The sequence below is a fragment of the Dasypus novemcinctus genome, chromosome 8, assembly GCF_030445035.2.
Source record: "Dasypus novemcinctus isolate mDasNov1 chromosome 8, mDasNov1.1.hap2, whole genome shotgun sequence".
In the NCBI taxonomy this organism is placed as follows: Eukaryota; Metazoa; Chordata; class Mammalia; order Cingulata; family Dasypodidae; genus Dasypus; species Dasypus novemcinctus.
Window position 1 is genome coordinate 60,687,515 of NC_080680.1, and position 15,797 is coordinate 60,703,311.

The 15,797-nt window shown below is 39.1% G+C and overlaps 1 protein-coding gene across 3 annotated transcripts in view; it reads left to right on the plus strand.

Annotated features, from left to right (window-relative positions):
• SH3GL2 (SH3 domain containing GRB2 like 2, endophilin A1) overlaps positions 1 to 15,797 on the plus strand; it is a 253,693-nt gene that overhangs the window by 214,034 nt on the left and 23,862 nt on the right. For all 3 annotated transcript variants that reach the window (XM_071216756.1, XM_071216757.1, XM_071216758.1), the window contains exon 3: positions 4,388 to 4,460. In XM_071216756.1, coding sequence (XP_071072857.1) covers positions 4,388 to 4,460 — 73 coding nt within the window. The remainder of the gene's footprint in view (positions 1 to 4,387; positions 4,461 to 15,797) is intronic.

Sequence of the window (15,797 nt, forward strand, 5' to 3'; positions counted from 1 at the left end):
TAGAATAGAAGCTGAGTTACTGCACTAAGACATTCGCTCGCTGGTGTAGAATTGTAGAAAGGGCGAGAGCCCCAAACAAGATGAAATCAATGCAAACAAGTTTCCTCTCAGTTACTTGTTTACCATGTATTTCCATGTATTTTTTTGATGTCCAAGAAGATTAGCAAAAAAATGCACTGAGGCAACCTCAGCCTAATGCGTTTTTTATTTTTGGTTTTCTACAACATGGTTTATTAATCAGGCTTTCAGAGTTCATAAGATAACTGCTTTAAAGCAAGGCGTTTTAGGGATGGGTGAATTAACTCTTCTGACTCAGTAGGAAACTATTAAAACGTTCTTACTGGAATAGCCTCTATCTCACTGCCAGAAAAACTTTCCTAGGATAATGCTTTCATCTTGTCTTTGTGACTTGTTTATTAGGCTCTTCTGGTTCAGGGTTCTCAGTACATTAAGCTGGTGTGTGTTTATTCTTAACAGATGTATTTTCTTAACTTTGAAGATAGGGAAATTAAGAATTTGAAAAGATTTTAATGTTTCATATGACATTTTCATATTTCTTTCACTTAACCACTGTGAGTTGTACCATGCCTAAGTGAATGCTTAATTCATCCATTTATTATTGATGACTAAACCCACAAGCTATCTGTTCCATTTTTTTAAAATGTCTAATTTTCTTAAACTCTGCCATTGCTTGCCTGTGGTAACATCTGGTATAGTGTAGTATCTGACATGATGAAACCATGTTTTCCAGGTTTTTGTTCCTCCACAAAGGGTGCCATGTGGTTCAGGTGTGCTTCCAGCTAAGTTAAGGAAACTGATTTATATTTACTGCAGTGGAGAAAGGTAACCAAATACCTCTCAAACATTAATCCCATTCTAGTCAATTCATTGCTTTTCAGTTTTCTTCCATCTTTTCTCTAAAGACGGACACACAGGCAGTGAAATGATCAGCAGCAGCATAAGCTCAGAATAGCCTACTTTCATGAAACTAACACCTAAGCACGGGTCAGCTCGCTTTTTCTTTATTTTAGGCTTTGTGGGCCAGACGGTCTCTGTGGTCTGTGCTGCAACAAAATTGCTGTTGAAGTGCAGAAGCCGTCATTGACAGTATCTGAATAGACATGCATGGCCGTGTTCTAATAAAGGTCACTGAAATTTGAAATTCATGTTACTCTTATGTGCAGTGAAATCTTAGTCTCCATTTGAATTTTTTGTACCATTAAAAAATAGAAATAGGCAGTGGGACTGTTTTTGCTTTTAAGCCTTAGTTTAGTAACCCCTGCCTTAGCATGAAGAAGAAAATGGAACGTGAGTAAAGAAGGTTGAGGGAGCCATTGCTTCTCCCTACTCAGTGTTGTAAATTTCCACACTGGATGATGGCGAAAAGTGCTGAGAGCTGCTGAAATCATGGTATTGAGCAAACACCAGAAGGATCTATGCCTACCATCTTAGTAAAAACAAATTTCACACAGAGAGGTTATTTTCTAAAAACAAGCCTACTTTGTATATATTTTTAGTTTCACCTCTTCTAAACAGCTTTCCCCAATGCTTACTACCTGTACCCCAAACAAGGTTAAAGAAATGGAGGTCTCAGGAACTCACAAGAAGTTGTTTTTATTTAGGACTCATCAAATCTTATTTTCAAGGAGTAGGAAAAGTTGAGCCTTGAGGAAGTCATCAGCTGTATGTCATAAATATTAAACCTGTACTTTTCTCAAATGGTAATAAGTTTTTGCCAGTTACAATAAAATATTTTAGGTAGAAATCTTCTTAGTTCATGGTGATTATATCAAGCCTGTTAATAAGAGACTATGTGCTTTGGTGTTGCCTGTTCAGATATATAAGTAGCTTTCTGAACAGGGGCCTAGCAAGATGCATTCTGGTCTTTCACGGAGTTATGTCCTTGACTTGGCTGTGACTGTATAGTATAGTTTAGTGAAAAGAGCCCTGGAATAAGACTAGGACACATTTCTGGCAGGACACTGTAATCTCAGGCAATTCATTGCCTTTCACTAGACCTCAGCTTTGCACACTTGAAAAAATTAAGGCTTTAGACCAGATGCCCTGTGGTCTCTTCCTCTTGTGTTCCTTAATTTTATCAAATGATTATCTTTTGGAGTACAATTAAGAGCAAGGTCAGTTTCCTGTTTGTTGTAGGTCCTGATAATGTAATACACAGATAACTATATTAGATTAAGTTCTTTTCAGTGGTATATTTCAAGTGAAGTTTATTTTGCTCACTGATCATAAGCATTTAGATATAGCTTTTTGTAATAAAGCCTTAGTTAAGTAACTGAAAGTGTTGAAGTAGTCCAATTCGTGGTCAAAGTTCTGTAAAGGTCTGGGTGGAATGGGCCCCTTCCTGGGAGGCTTTGCTCAAGCTACAGGGAATCCTGGGGCAGTCTTTTTTTGTTTTGTTTTATTTTGTTTTTATGCTTGCACAAAAGTTTTTTTAAAGATTTAGGTTACATAATTGTTATATGAAAAATATAGGGTATTCCCATATGCCCCACCCCTATATACACTCTCCCACATAAACAACCTCTTTCATTAGTGTGGTACATTTGTTACAATTGGTGAACACGTATTGGAGCATTGCTCCTAACTGTGGACTATGGCTTACATTATAGTTTACACTCTGCCCTGCACATTTTTATAGGTTAGGACAAAATATATAATGGCCTGTATCTGTTATTGCAACATTATGCTTGACAGTTCCAATGTCCCAAAAATGCCCCCATGTTACACCTATTCTTCTCCCTCCCTCCCCTCAGAACCTCTAGTGACCACTGCCTTTATATCAGTGATAAAAGTTCTTCCATTCCTAGAATAATAGTCAGTCTACAGCAGAAAAATTCTAAGTCTACTTCTGTCCATTTTTCATGGCCCAATCTTGAGGATTTTGGGATGGTGATGCCCACTCTGTTTCTAATTGAGAGAGGACTCAAATCCCATGGGGCAGATGGATGGAGCATTTTCGGTTGCAGTTGCAGACCCTCTCTGTTCTTGGAATGGGCATTGTCCATCATCATCTCCTTGTTACTAGTCCTGGGTGAGTCCAATGAACTGGAGAGTAGGTGTTGCAATTCTTCTGAGATTCATGGCTCAACCGGCACATGAAGAGAGTTAAATCTCTGGGACATGTATTTAACAAGTACAGTGCTAATTATAGGTTCAAATAAAAGGGGCAGAAGAGCCATGTGTAAGAAAACTATAAATGGATCTACACTAACTGTTACACTGGGAAGCATAAATTCTAAATTAAGGCCCACTGATAGGGTGCTGAATTCCTGAGCTTGTCTGCCCTGTATATGGTGTCTAGATGTCTCTGTTGCCATCAGGAACCCCATTGTTTGATGCACTGTTTACTGTGGCAGTCAGTGAGATCCTGCTGAGACATGCATAAGCAGAATCTTTGGCATGACCTCCTGACTCACTTTGTAATCTCTTAGCCATAAAACTCATTTGTATTTAATATTTCCCCCTTTTCGTCAAGTTCTTTTTCCAGATGCATTGCTAGTTGGTATTTGGTAATCATTCCAAGGTACCAGGGAGGCTCATCCCCAGGAGTCATGTCCCACGCCAGGGGAAGGTAGTATGTTTATATGCTGAGTTTAGCTTAGAGGTCACATTTGAGCAACAAGGAAGCTTTCAGGAAGCAATTCTTAGGCAATATGTAATACACAAGAAATTTCACAAGAAAAGATTCATAAGTACAATCAAGGGCCTGGCATAACAGTTTGTCTTCCTTCACTAGGCACTGCCCATGTACTTTAGCCAAGCCAGTGGCTTCTATCTATAGAGGCCAAGTAGTTGGGCTCCTTATTTTCAGAGCTCAGTATGGGGGAGAGGTCCTGAACCTCAGTGAGAACCACTCTTAATAGTCCTCCTTGCTGATCATCCATATAAACACTGCTGACCATCCAGCCTCTGTGTGGTAGCCTGTGTACCTGAAAGTATTGTGGTCCAAAAGGTCAACATGGGAGAGCCTCCCTTTCACAGAGTCTCCAGGTATAGTAGTGCTTGTGGATGATGCATCCACAGACTTTGAAGAATTTCAAACAAAACAGAAGATTGGATAGCAGATGTTTTCTAATAAATGTGTTTGGGGCAAAATGTGATTCATTATTTATGTAATGAAGTGAATTTTCGAACAAATTTTAGGAAATTACCAGGTTTCTCTTTGGATAAATTGGACAAATCTTGATTCAGTGTTACTGAATGCAAAGCCATGACTACTTCTGGCCTCTATTCAGCTTCCCTCACCTTCTACAATGGGACTTGTCATCACTTTGTTACTCTACCAGTGGGTATAGATATATTCAAGTGAAAACTACAGTTCTAAAGCTAATAATGTTTGTCAAGAATATTTATTTTCTCATTTCAGAAAGTGGATGTCACGAGCAGGGCTGTGATGGAAATAATGACGAAAACAATTGAATACCTTCAACCCAATCCAGGTAAAAGATCATCTTATACATTTGGGCTATCCCTCCAAGGTAACTTTTAGTTTCTCTTTGATAATGCAGTTTAGATTTGCTGTGCTTCTACTTCAGCATTACACTTTTCTGGGGTTCTGAAGTCCAGGGACTTTATGTCTAACATTTGATCATTGGAGGGGAGCGTTTCAGTGTCACACTGAAGTAATCGGAGGATCCTTTGGTATTTTATCAGACTATGGTATAGTTAACAAAGTATGTAGTGTAGACAGCTTGGGTGTTACACAATGTCAAGGTAGCTGCAAGCTGTTATCAACTGAACTTTGATTGTCAAGGAATAGTAAGAAAGAAAATTGTGATAGCTTTACAGTAATATATAGTAATTTTGAGAGGGTGTGAAAACATAGAATGTTGGATTAAGAAGAAGCATGGTGAGTACAATATTAAGTGCTGACTGGCTCTCTACTGTCTCCTGCAGCTGGCTGTGGCTTTCAAGCAACCTTCACCTGTGACTGCATAGTTGTGGTTTTGAAGATGAGCAAAATACTTGGGAATAGCATTTTTAATTTTTTTCTGTTCTTAAAATATATCATAGATGTAGTCTGTGAGTGCAGAGAGTGTAGAAGTAGATATGGTAAACCATAGCAGCCAGGAATTTAACTGACAGTGCACCAGATACATTTTCAAATGGTTGGCAAATTAGGCAAGGAGGAGCAAAAATCAGGCTTCTAATTTTTACACATAACCTCCTTTCTGACATTTATATTCCCCAGAGGCACAAGGATCTCTCTGATGTACATCTTTTCCTTATTATTTGAACAACTGTACTAGATCAAGTTCTGAAAAGAGAGCCCCCTGCCTTACCCAAAGAAATCATTTTATGTGTCTGAGAAACTTTTGCCTTTTTCTCTGTGTGGAGCATTGAAGTACTCTACAATTTCCTGGTATTTATAAATGAATTATGCTAATGACATATCGCTGTAGGGCTAAGATAAATACAGGGATGGGGAGCAAGCACAAATGCATTTTCAATACACTGCTAATTATATATACTCACTTTAAAAAGTAACCTTTCTTTCTGATTATAACAGTAAAACACAATTGAACAAATAACAGTATAGAAAAGAGACTAAAAATCCATTGTAGGGGAGCAGGTGTAACTCAGTGGTTTGAGCGCCTACTTCCCATGTATGAGATCCTGGGTTCAATCTCTAGTACCTCCAAAAAGAAAAAAGAAAAAGAAATATTCAATGTAATACCAGTTCATAGTAGGGAACTCTCAGTGTTCTGAGTATAGTGTAAATATGCTCTATGGTAGGTGGGCAAGCCTTATTTTAAGAGGAAAATACACAGACCAGAGAATTTAAGAAACTTTCCCAAGATTGCATACTTAGGAGGAAATGAAATCAGGATTTGAACTCAGGTCTGACTGCCTCCTAAGTCCATGCACTTCCTGTTATACAGTCCTGCCTCTGAGAAGAGTGGTCTTAATTTATTTAGGTGTATTAGGTCTCACAGTGGATACAATAGAAATTCATTAAGGAAACAATTGTGAGATTGAGACTTATTTTTATTTTAATAAAGAACATTACAGGAGGATGTAATGGGGGGCATTTTAATTTTTTGAAATGATGCATTTTAAATAGAATGCTGAATGTGTGAATCAGCTGCCAACATAATGGGTTTATGTTTATTTGAGAATTGAACCAAATAGGTATCTGCCACCAAGCAGAACAGTTAAGGCTATCACCAGGCAGTCCCAAGTTGGTTTCCGCAAAGCAGTTGTATATGGGCAGGCCACATACTTAGTCAAATAAGTGCCATGGAAAAGAGAGCAGAACAAACAAAATTTCATATAATCATTCCACAGAATTTAGATCATCTATATTTTATTCAGTTATGATAGGCGTGGTATTTCCCCTTCATGAATACCTCACCCTGAGAACAGACCCTGACTATAGAGCTGCCAAGAACATTTGTTCAGAGCCCAGATACCCTGGAGAAGGGGACTCAGAAATCTGGCCCAAACCCAAGGCAATCAGCCCTCTGCCTTAGAAGAGCAGAAGGAATATACCTAAATGTGTGTGGTTTCCTAAATATTTAGCCCACTTGGCCTCTCAGTGACCCCAGGGGCTGCATCTACCACTATGGACAGCTGGATGTTAGTCCCAAATAATGATCTGACTTTGGTCAGGGCAGGGGCCAAAGCCAAGTAATAAATTTACGGGGACAAGGCAGGAGAATCAGTGGAAATTAACGACTTGAGGGTACTCTCAAAGTACCTTTATTAGATCAATCTTTATTAGATTAATACTCTAGGATGCTTGCTGACTTTCAGATCTTATGAGAATGTGCTTTTTTTAATATTTTAGAAGCTCCATTCCTATTGAAATAATGACTAAAGAGGTTTTAATTTATTTTCATGAATACTTGGGTATGTTCTGTGAATGCTTCACACCCACTTGTGCCCACCTCCAGAGTGATATTTTACAAAGCACATCTGATCCTTTCGTTTTCCTGTGTTAAACCCTTCAATGGCTTTTAATTGCTCTTAGGAATGAGTTTTACCCTCTTAGCATGGCCTGAAGGGTACTCCCTGCAGAGTCACCTTCCCTTTCCCTTCCACCTCACTAAGCTAATACCTACTTCTCTCTCAGGGCCAGTGTAAAGGTCACTTTGAAGCCTTCCTTAACCCCTTGGCTTCATTAGGTTCCTCTGTAAACTCCTTTCTTATAATTCCAGGTACTTTTTGTTGTATTTGCCCAGCATGCTTTGTTTTGTTTGCTGTCCCCTGTGAAGGCAGGTCTGTGCCTGTCTTATTCACTGCTACCGGCACCCAGCTCAGGGCTGGGCAGCTGGTTGGTATGTGGATATTTGAATGAATGAATTATGAAGCGTAGTTGGAAATCAGTGACTAATGTGATAGAACTGCCCTAAAAAGAGGAGAAACAACTCTTTTCACCCTAAGCCATCAGATTCAAACATGTAACCAACAGTTAACAAATGCATTTATCTTTTTTAAAATTGCTTTTTTGTGGTAACATATATAAGAGTTGGCATTTTAACCATTTTTAAGTGTATAGTTCAGTGGTATTAATTATGTGTTCAGTGTTGTGTTACTACTACCACCATCCATCACCAAAACTTCTTCACTACTGCAAACAGAAACTTTGTACCCTTGAAGCAATAGCTTCCCATTCTCCCACACACTTACCCCTACTCCTGGTAACCTCTAATCTACTTTCTGTCTCTCTGAATTCACATGTATTTACTTTTATGCAAAGGCCAAGTCTAGATCCTATAGGGGCCAGAACTAAGAAATTTCTTGGGACCTTACGGTCTTGCAGTATAAATTATACACGCTCTGAAAGGAGTAGCCCAGAGGGCTTCCTAGCTAATTCCTTCTGGAAATTCCAGGTAACTGATGAGTCAGGGAAGGGTATTTGGGTCATATGCCTAAAGAAGTGCTTTAGGAAGCAGGGCTTTTTAGAACAGAAAAGAGAACTCTAAAGGCTTTCAGTTTACACTGTGGAATTATGGTGACAGTAACAGCATAAACCAGTAAAAATGCCCAAACTGCTTAGATAAACAATGATTTGAACATGAAAAATAGTGTCATCAGTTCCATTCTGCTGGTTGTAAACTGCTATTCTCATGATAGCCATGAGTGAAGATCACTGGAGAAGATAATAAATCAGATTTCCTGTTTGAGAACTCTGATGCCTTCTTCAGAAGAAAAAGGCACTAGATCAGTGTTGTCCAACAGATCTATGATGAAGACACATTTATAATTTTGGGTTTTCTAGTAACCACATTAAAAAAGCAAAAAGTAAGGTGAAATTAATATATGTAGCTCAATATATCCAAACTATTAATCAGTATTAGAAGTTACCAATGAAATATTTTACATTCTTTTTAACTTGTAATAAATCTTCAAAATACAGTGTGCATCTTCTCCGTAGCACATCTCAATTTGGACTAGCCACATTTCAAGTGCTCAGTAGTCCCAAGTGGCCAGTGGTTTCCAGAATGGACAGTGCAGCATTGGACAGTTTGCTGTTCAACCTACTTATTATAGTTCCATGTGTGGTAGATGTTGAGCTCTGTGGCTTATGGATGCTATAGTGATTGTTTTTCAGTAGAGAGGTAGAAACTTGATATAGGAGCAGGATGTCACTATAGAAGAGATCTTCCCCTTGAATACAGTAACAGGCCTGGTTGGGTTGTGTTTCCATTCCAACTTTAGCATACGTGCAGCAGAGAGCTGCAGTTTTTCAGTTTACATTCAGAAGTTATTCTGACCCTGATAAATCCAGTATGAATTTCCAAGCTGCTTGAATAAAAAGCAGTTCGAACATGAAAAATATCATGCATAGTAGGGGTTCAGTTCTCTACAGAAATGTATTTCCCTTCAGTGTCTACATGGTGTAGCTTTCTCCACCATGCCTGAGATTGGTGTGTTAAATTGAGGTTATTAGCTATCTATTCAGAATTTTTAATAATAAATTCATATTTCATTTGTAGAATGTTGCCTGTGGAAATAAAAGTTAATTTTTAAATAGTTAAATATTTAATCAGTTCCTGAAAAGAGATTGTATCAACTAGTTTAGACTTTTTTTTTTCCTACAGACTTCCCTCTTAATCGTCTCCCAGAACTGCATTCTCCAGCTTCCCTTGTGGCTGCTCCTTCTCTCCACCTCTAATCAGTTGTCATCTTCTTACACAGTCCTTCCCTAGTCACCCTGTCTAACAGAGCTCCCAGCCCTGTCATATCCCATTCTATTATTTCCAATCACCATTATTGTTTGTTTACCTTATTTCCCATTTAAAATGTAATCTCTACCTGGTTGGGAACTTTGTTTTATTTACTATTGCTAATATCTAAAACAGTTCCAGGTGCTCAGGAAATATTGACTGAATGAATGCTGTGTATCTCTCCCACTGTAACACAGACTCCTCAAGGACAAGCACTGGGGCTATTTTTGCTTGTTTATATATACCAGTACATAGCACAGTGTTTGGTACTTAGTAGGTAGGTACTTTGAAAGAATGAATCAAATCATGTTAAGCCTAAGGGCCATCTTATAGAAATAGCTAACCTTTCAGGTAGAATCTTTGTCTGCAGACTTGTAGAGACCAGGATAGAATCTGTTTTTCTAATGTGTCACATCTACTTACTGCCATGCACGATTAATACATTGACAGTTTATTTTGAAAAAGTGTGGATGTGCATATTTTCATGTTTAAGATCATTGGACTGAAGCTTTTGATAGATCATTCATATTTACAGACTTAGGTAATTGTCCCTATTTTCAGATGAGAAAACTGAAGCTTGAAGAAAGGCTATATAATTTGTCCAAGGTCATACAGCAGAACTAGAATTCATATTCAGATGTGATTATCTCCAAAGTCCATTTTGTTTTCACTGTCTCCTACTATAAAATGTGAAGATACCTTCAATTTTGTTATAGGTGACAAATGTACTCTAGAGTGACTCCCCCTTCCCCCAATGATTCAATGTACAAACCCCTCTCCCCTCTGAGTATGGGTGGTACCTGTGAATTGCTTCTTAAGTAGAATGTGGCAAAGGTGATGAGAGGTCATTCCCTTGATCACCTTATGCTGTTTAAGACTGTCTTCACAGTGTGGAGAGAGAGACCTACTCCTACTGGACTAGAAGAAGCAAACTTCCTTGTTGTGGAGAAAGCCAATGGCAGGGAATTGTGGGTGGCCTCTGGGATCTAAGCGTGTACTCCAGCTGACTGCCAATAACAAGCCAGAGTCTTCAATCAAACAGTTGGAAGGAAATTAATTCTGCCAAAAACCCAAGTGAGTTTGGAAGTAGATTTTTTTTTTCCCACTCAAGCTTCCAGATGACAAGGCCCAAGCAGAGCGCCCACTTCAGCTGTGCTTGGACTTCTAAACCGGCAAAAACGTAAAGATAATAAGTGTGTGTTGGAAACGGACTTTGGCCCAGTGGTTAGGGCGTCCGTCTACCACATGGGAGGTCCGCGGTTCAAACCCCGGGCCTCCTTGACCCGTGTGGAGCTGGCCATGCGCAGTGCTGATGCGCGCAAGGAGTGCCGTGCCACGCAAGGGTGTCCCCCGCGTGGGGGAGCCCCACGCGCAAGGAGTGCGCCCATGAGGAAAGCCGCCCAGTGTGAAAAGAAAGAGCAGCCTGCCCGGGAATGGCGCCGCCCACACTTCCCGTGCCGCTGACGACAACAGAAGCGGACAAAGAAACAAGACGCAGCAAATAGACACCAAGAACAGACAACCAGGGGAGGGGGGGGAATTAAATAAATAAATAAATCTTTAAAAAAAAAAAAAAAAAAAAAATAAGTGTGTGTTATTTAAAGCCACTGAGTTTGTGGTACTTTTTAAACAGCATAGATAACTGGTAGAGTGTGACTGTTTAGACCCTAACCAGAGCTCCTGTTTCATGCACATAACTGCCTTCTTGGGCCATGGGTCCATTTGCCCCAATCAATTTTGCTTTCCAGATACTTTACATTGAATAAGGAGATAATATGGACGTACCATTATTTTACATCCTCAGATGAGGTCTTCTGAATCCCCTAGGGAGTGGTAAGGGCTGGTCTCTGCTGGGAGGCGGAGTTGGTCCTTTCTGGCCCTGAGCCTTCCATGACAAGACTGAAGGTATCTTTGTATTTGAAGCATGAGACAGTGAAAAGCACCTGTCCCAGTGCCTGCAAGTAGAAGATCAAGAAATGTTACCTTCTCTTCCCAGAACCCTGGAGCCCTACCTGAAGACATCTCAAGTGTTTACCCAGCAATTCCTTCACAGGCAACGCCTCTGAGGAAAAGTCCCACTGCAGGACTCTCCCCACAACAGTTCTTAGTGTCAAGCTCTCAACCTCTGTTTGTTCTGAAAACCAGAAGAAGCAAAGGCTTCTGATGTGATTACATAGAAGGGTTGTGTATTTTTCAAATCACACAAATCATTTTATGCCCTTAAGGTAATTACCCACTTTCCCAGCACATGCTGTTGAGCCTGTGCCTACACCGTGCCACACCTATCCTCAGATGGGAAATGGGTTCTTTGGCCTGATGATTGTGTCCCGTGCTCAGTGTCCTGAAATACCTCCTGCTGCTTCCCACTCAGGGCATAAGAGAGCTCTGTCGTCTTGGAGAAAGTGTTACATAAATAGCATTATTTGGGCTAAGAGTAGCATGATCCAGTGCTAGAGTTACATATTTGTATGAAACAGCAGGCAAATCTTCCTCTTCCTGTTCCTCAATCCCTTCTAATATGTAGCTTCAAACGAAACTGCAGAAGCTTGAGGAAATCTGCTTAAATCCTCATTACTATATACATCTTCTGAGTTGTTTAATAATCGTTAGTGTATAAGGCAAGGGAGCACCTTGCTCACAACGTACCACACACCACAGGGCCACATTCAAACTTGAAGGTGTCCTCAGATTTCACCCAGGAAAATCAGGCCATCATATGCAGTCACTGTAGGTTGCCAACATGCAGTATATGCTAAAAGTTCATTTCACACCTTTTGTTGCTAGTATAAAGTCCTGAATATAATTTATCATGATTTGGGCATTTATACTCATATTCCTGTTCAATTGCTATGTTAGACTTTATAAATTTAGCTAAAATAATTCAGAATTTTTTTCCCTCCAACTAGAGATATCACTGAGCTTTGACTCTATAACAAGCTTTTCTAAAGAGGTGAATGGATTTTTACTGTTGGTGGTTATTTACAAGTGAAATGGCTATCAACTAGTTTTCTCTGGCCAGAGTGAAAAGAACTAACACTTGTTTAATACCTACTTTGATTACACAAATCATCTCATTTCACCCTTACCACAACTCTATCACTAAGTATTATTATCTCTTCCTTATAACCAAGCAAAACTGAGGCTTATGGTGGGAAGTACTTATCCTTCCCTGCACAGCCTAGATCAGCATTTAGACCTCACCTGTGTTAGTCCCTTGATACCATGTGCTCTTGTGTTAGTAGGAAACAATAAAAGATTCTCTCACTGGAGAACACAGTTTTATTTTTTATCTTCAAAAAGAGGCTGTATTTTCAGATTTAAATATTGCCATGGTCCTCTATTTTAACAATGCTTATTCATAATGCTTGTTGAAGTTAGCAATTAAGTACCTTTTATAAAAGTTGACAGTTTCCCCTAGAAGGGGGAATAAGTTACTTTTTCCCATTGAAGTATCTGTGATCTTTAAAAAAAACTACTGTTTTTGAAAAGACCCATAAGCAGACACCAGATTGTCAGGAAATGGTCTGGCTAGAGTATATATTCTTACAGATTTTTTTTTTAAACAAGGACTTAGAAATTAAAATCTTTCCATTGGAGTTTTAAAGTAGGACTTACTAGTTTTGTTCTTAGGAATGGTTTTGCAAAAGAGTATTTTTGGTTTTGAAATTTTACTTAAGGGTTCTAGATTCACTGGGATGGATATATACCATTTATACATTTGCAAATCATCTACCTTTTTTCCCTTGTGTTCTAATGCTTGTATTTGAAATGTTTAGATTTGAAAAGCTTCACAGAAATCTGGTAGGCTGGTGTTCTTGTGTTAGAGGTGAGGAAGTAAAGGTCCAGAGAGGTGAAGCAGCTCGCCTAAGGTCAGGTCACACTAGATGGATGACCTCAGAACTCCCAGCTTGTGGTGTGGTGCTGCTTCTGCTTCTGGAGTTGCAGCACCTATCACACTTCTTCATCTCTGCATTTTAAACAGCTAACAAGTGTAAATATAGATAAAACTCTGCATTTTATTGTTGACAAGTCTTAATTTGACCTCTTTTAACAAAGATGCAATAAAGTAACGATGGAGTGGGCTTTGACACACAACTAGGATTCACATTCTGGCTCTGCTGCTCATTGCTGTATCCTTGGGCAAGTTACATAACCTCCCTGCACTTCAGTTTCCTTACCTGTGAAATGGGGAAACCAAACCTCCCTCTTGTGTTACTGTGAGAATTCAAGAGATGATGTATGTGAATTATACCTAGTAGATATTTCTGAAATGATAGCTATGGGTTGACACATGGCCCTGATCTTCAGCTTTCAAAGCTATCTTGGTAGCATTATGAATACTAACACAAATAATTAAGCATTTGTCCTGCCAGAGAACTCTGCTCTTTTGGGGCCCTGGATTTATTTTTGTAAGGTAGGTAGTGATTACAAAAGAGTTTAGTTCCTAAAAGATGTGAAAATCTTCTGGAAAATTCACCCCGTGTCTTCAGATTTCTGTACATGCAAACTAGTTTATTAGGTTTCCACTAACTTTTCCCACAGCAATCACAACATGAAGATGTGGCTTGGGTAATGTGGTCACTTGTTCTGCATGAGATGTCAGCTGTGTCCATCAACACAAGCCTAGGGTGGGAGTTTGGATTTTCTTCTTCCCTGTTGTGACAAACAGATGCCCTGGCAATATGTTTTCTTATTTGAAATTTCACAGTTGACGAAGGAAGGAAGCAACTATCAAGAGCATAATACAGCAATTTTAAGCAGAGTCAGAATGTTTATTTTCAAAAGGAGAATTGGTCTCTACCCAAACACTTCTGTCATTGTCATTTAGGGTGGGGAGAAGGTGGGGTGCAGAAAGGCAGAGTTGCCTTTCGTTCTTGCCCCCTGCAACTACGAACATTCTTTTCCACCACCTGTGTTCCCCTACCTCCCACCCTCTGCTTAGATTTGTGCTAGGCCTAATCATTCCAGCTTCCTGTTTTCCAAAGACTGCTGGTTTCCAGAATCGCAGAAATCTCATTTGTCATGGATCCATTTTGAATTATAGTAAATGAAGTTCATAAAAAAAGACCTCAGCTCTTTTTTCACTTAGAAAAAGGAATATTCCATCATCCACTATCATGGTCTTTGGAAACAAACCCTCTTAGGAAACACCACTTCTCATTATTCCCAAAGGCTTGTGATCCAAATTTCCTGACATTTCTTTGAGTGTTTCTAGAAAAGGAATATGAAGGTACTTCCAAAGATGTTTTTCAGAGCCTCAACAAACATTCATATGAGTGTGCACATTCATGTTTTATAAATGGGTCAGAAATGCTAGCATAGAAGTACCTGTTCAGAGATTGTCAGGAACCAGTGGTTGAGTCTGAGATGAAAAGCCTTGATTATTGTTTTTAACAATAGTATATTGTGTATATACACAATACAATACACATACAATAGTGTGTATACACAATACAACACAATACACATACAATAGTGTATAGTGTGTAACAATAGTGAGTAGTGTATTATATGAGTGTGGTGGTATTCTCTGCATTTCTTCATAAATTTGAAATATTTTGTTATCTTTGAAAGTGAGGTGGTATACTACTACGTTACTTGGCTACCACAAATGAGAATTGGAGTTCAACAAGCTTTCCCACAAGTTGGAAGGGTTAGCCAGTGGTGTATTGGTAATTTTTTAACAACTCTCTCTCTGGAAAAAATGCCATGATTGTAGCATCTGCCAATATCGGTGTTGTAAAGACTCCCAGGACCATTTTCAGGCTGCCAGCATGACATCAATGAACTAGAATTGGGAAGAGAATTTCTTCATTGGCTCCCATCAGCCTTTGCTAACTGACTTCAGCACTCCATGGGGTGAAACCACCAAGGAAAGAGTAGCTCCTATAGGTTGGTAGATATGAAGGGAAGAACTTTAAGAATGAGAGGGGACCTGACTTCTATTTCTGAAAATCTTGGATTACACATTTATCAGTTGATTTCACATTTTTCACTTTTATGTGCTTATGAAAAGAAAGCATGCTTCATCAATAAAACATCTGCACCTGAAAACTCAATAAACCATGCGGTCAGGAAACTTTGTAGTTCTATAAGGCTTCTTTTGATGTTTTCCTCAGATGACCTTACTCAAGGAGGAAAAACGCAGGTGGAGTCTACAAAGAGTGAGAGCTTCAGAAATCCATGTGAAATGAAAATTAATAAATGATTTTCTCATAAATATAGGAATTCAGATCTTAAAAATTAACTTGATATAAAATTTGTTGAAATAACTGGATATAAAAAGATAGTAATAAAATATTTATCTCAAATTGTTCCTAAGTCTCTGTAGCACTCACCTTGTGGGTCTTCATGGGCTCAGATAATTAGCCTCATATGGCTTGAGTAGTAGACTTCACCTGGCACTGTACTCATTTAGAAGGATATTAAGACCATGAAATGCAGCAGGGTGAAGCCATGCATTTTCTTCGGTAAGGGTTGTCTCAGCAGTCTGCACAGCAGTTACAGGTTATTTTCTTGGCCACCTAGTCATAGTTCCAGTTCTAGAGAATGAAAGCACAATTGATTGGGTGTGAAGGTAGTCATCCTGACTTAGAAGTCCCA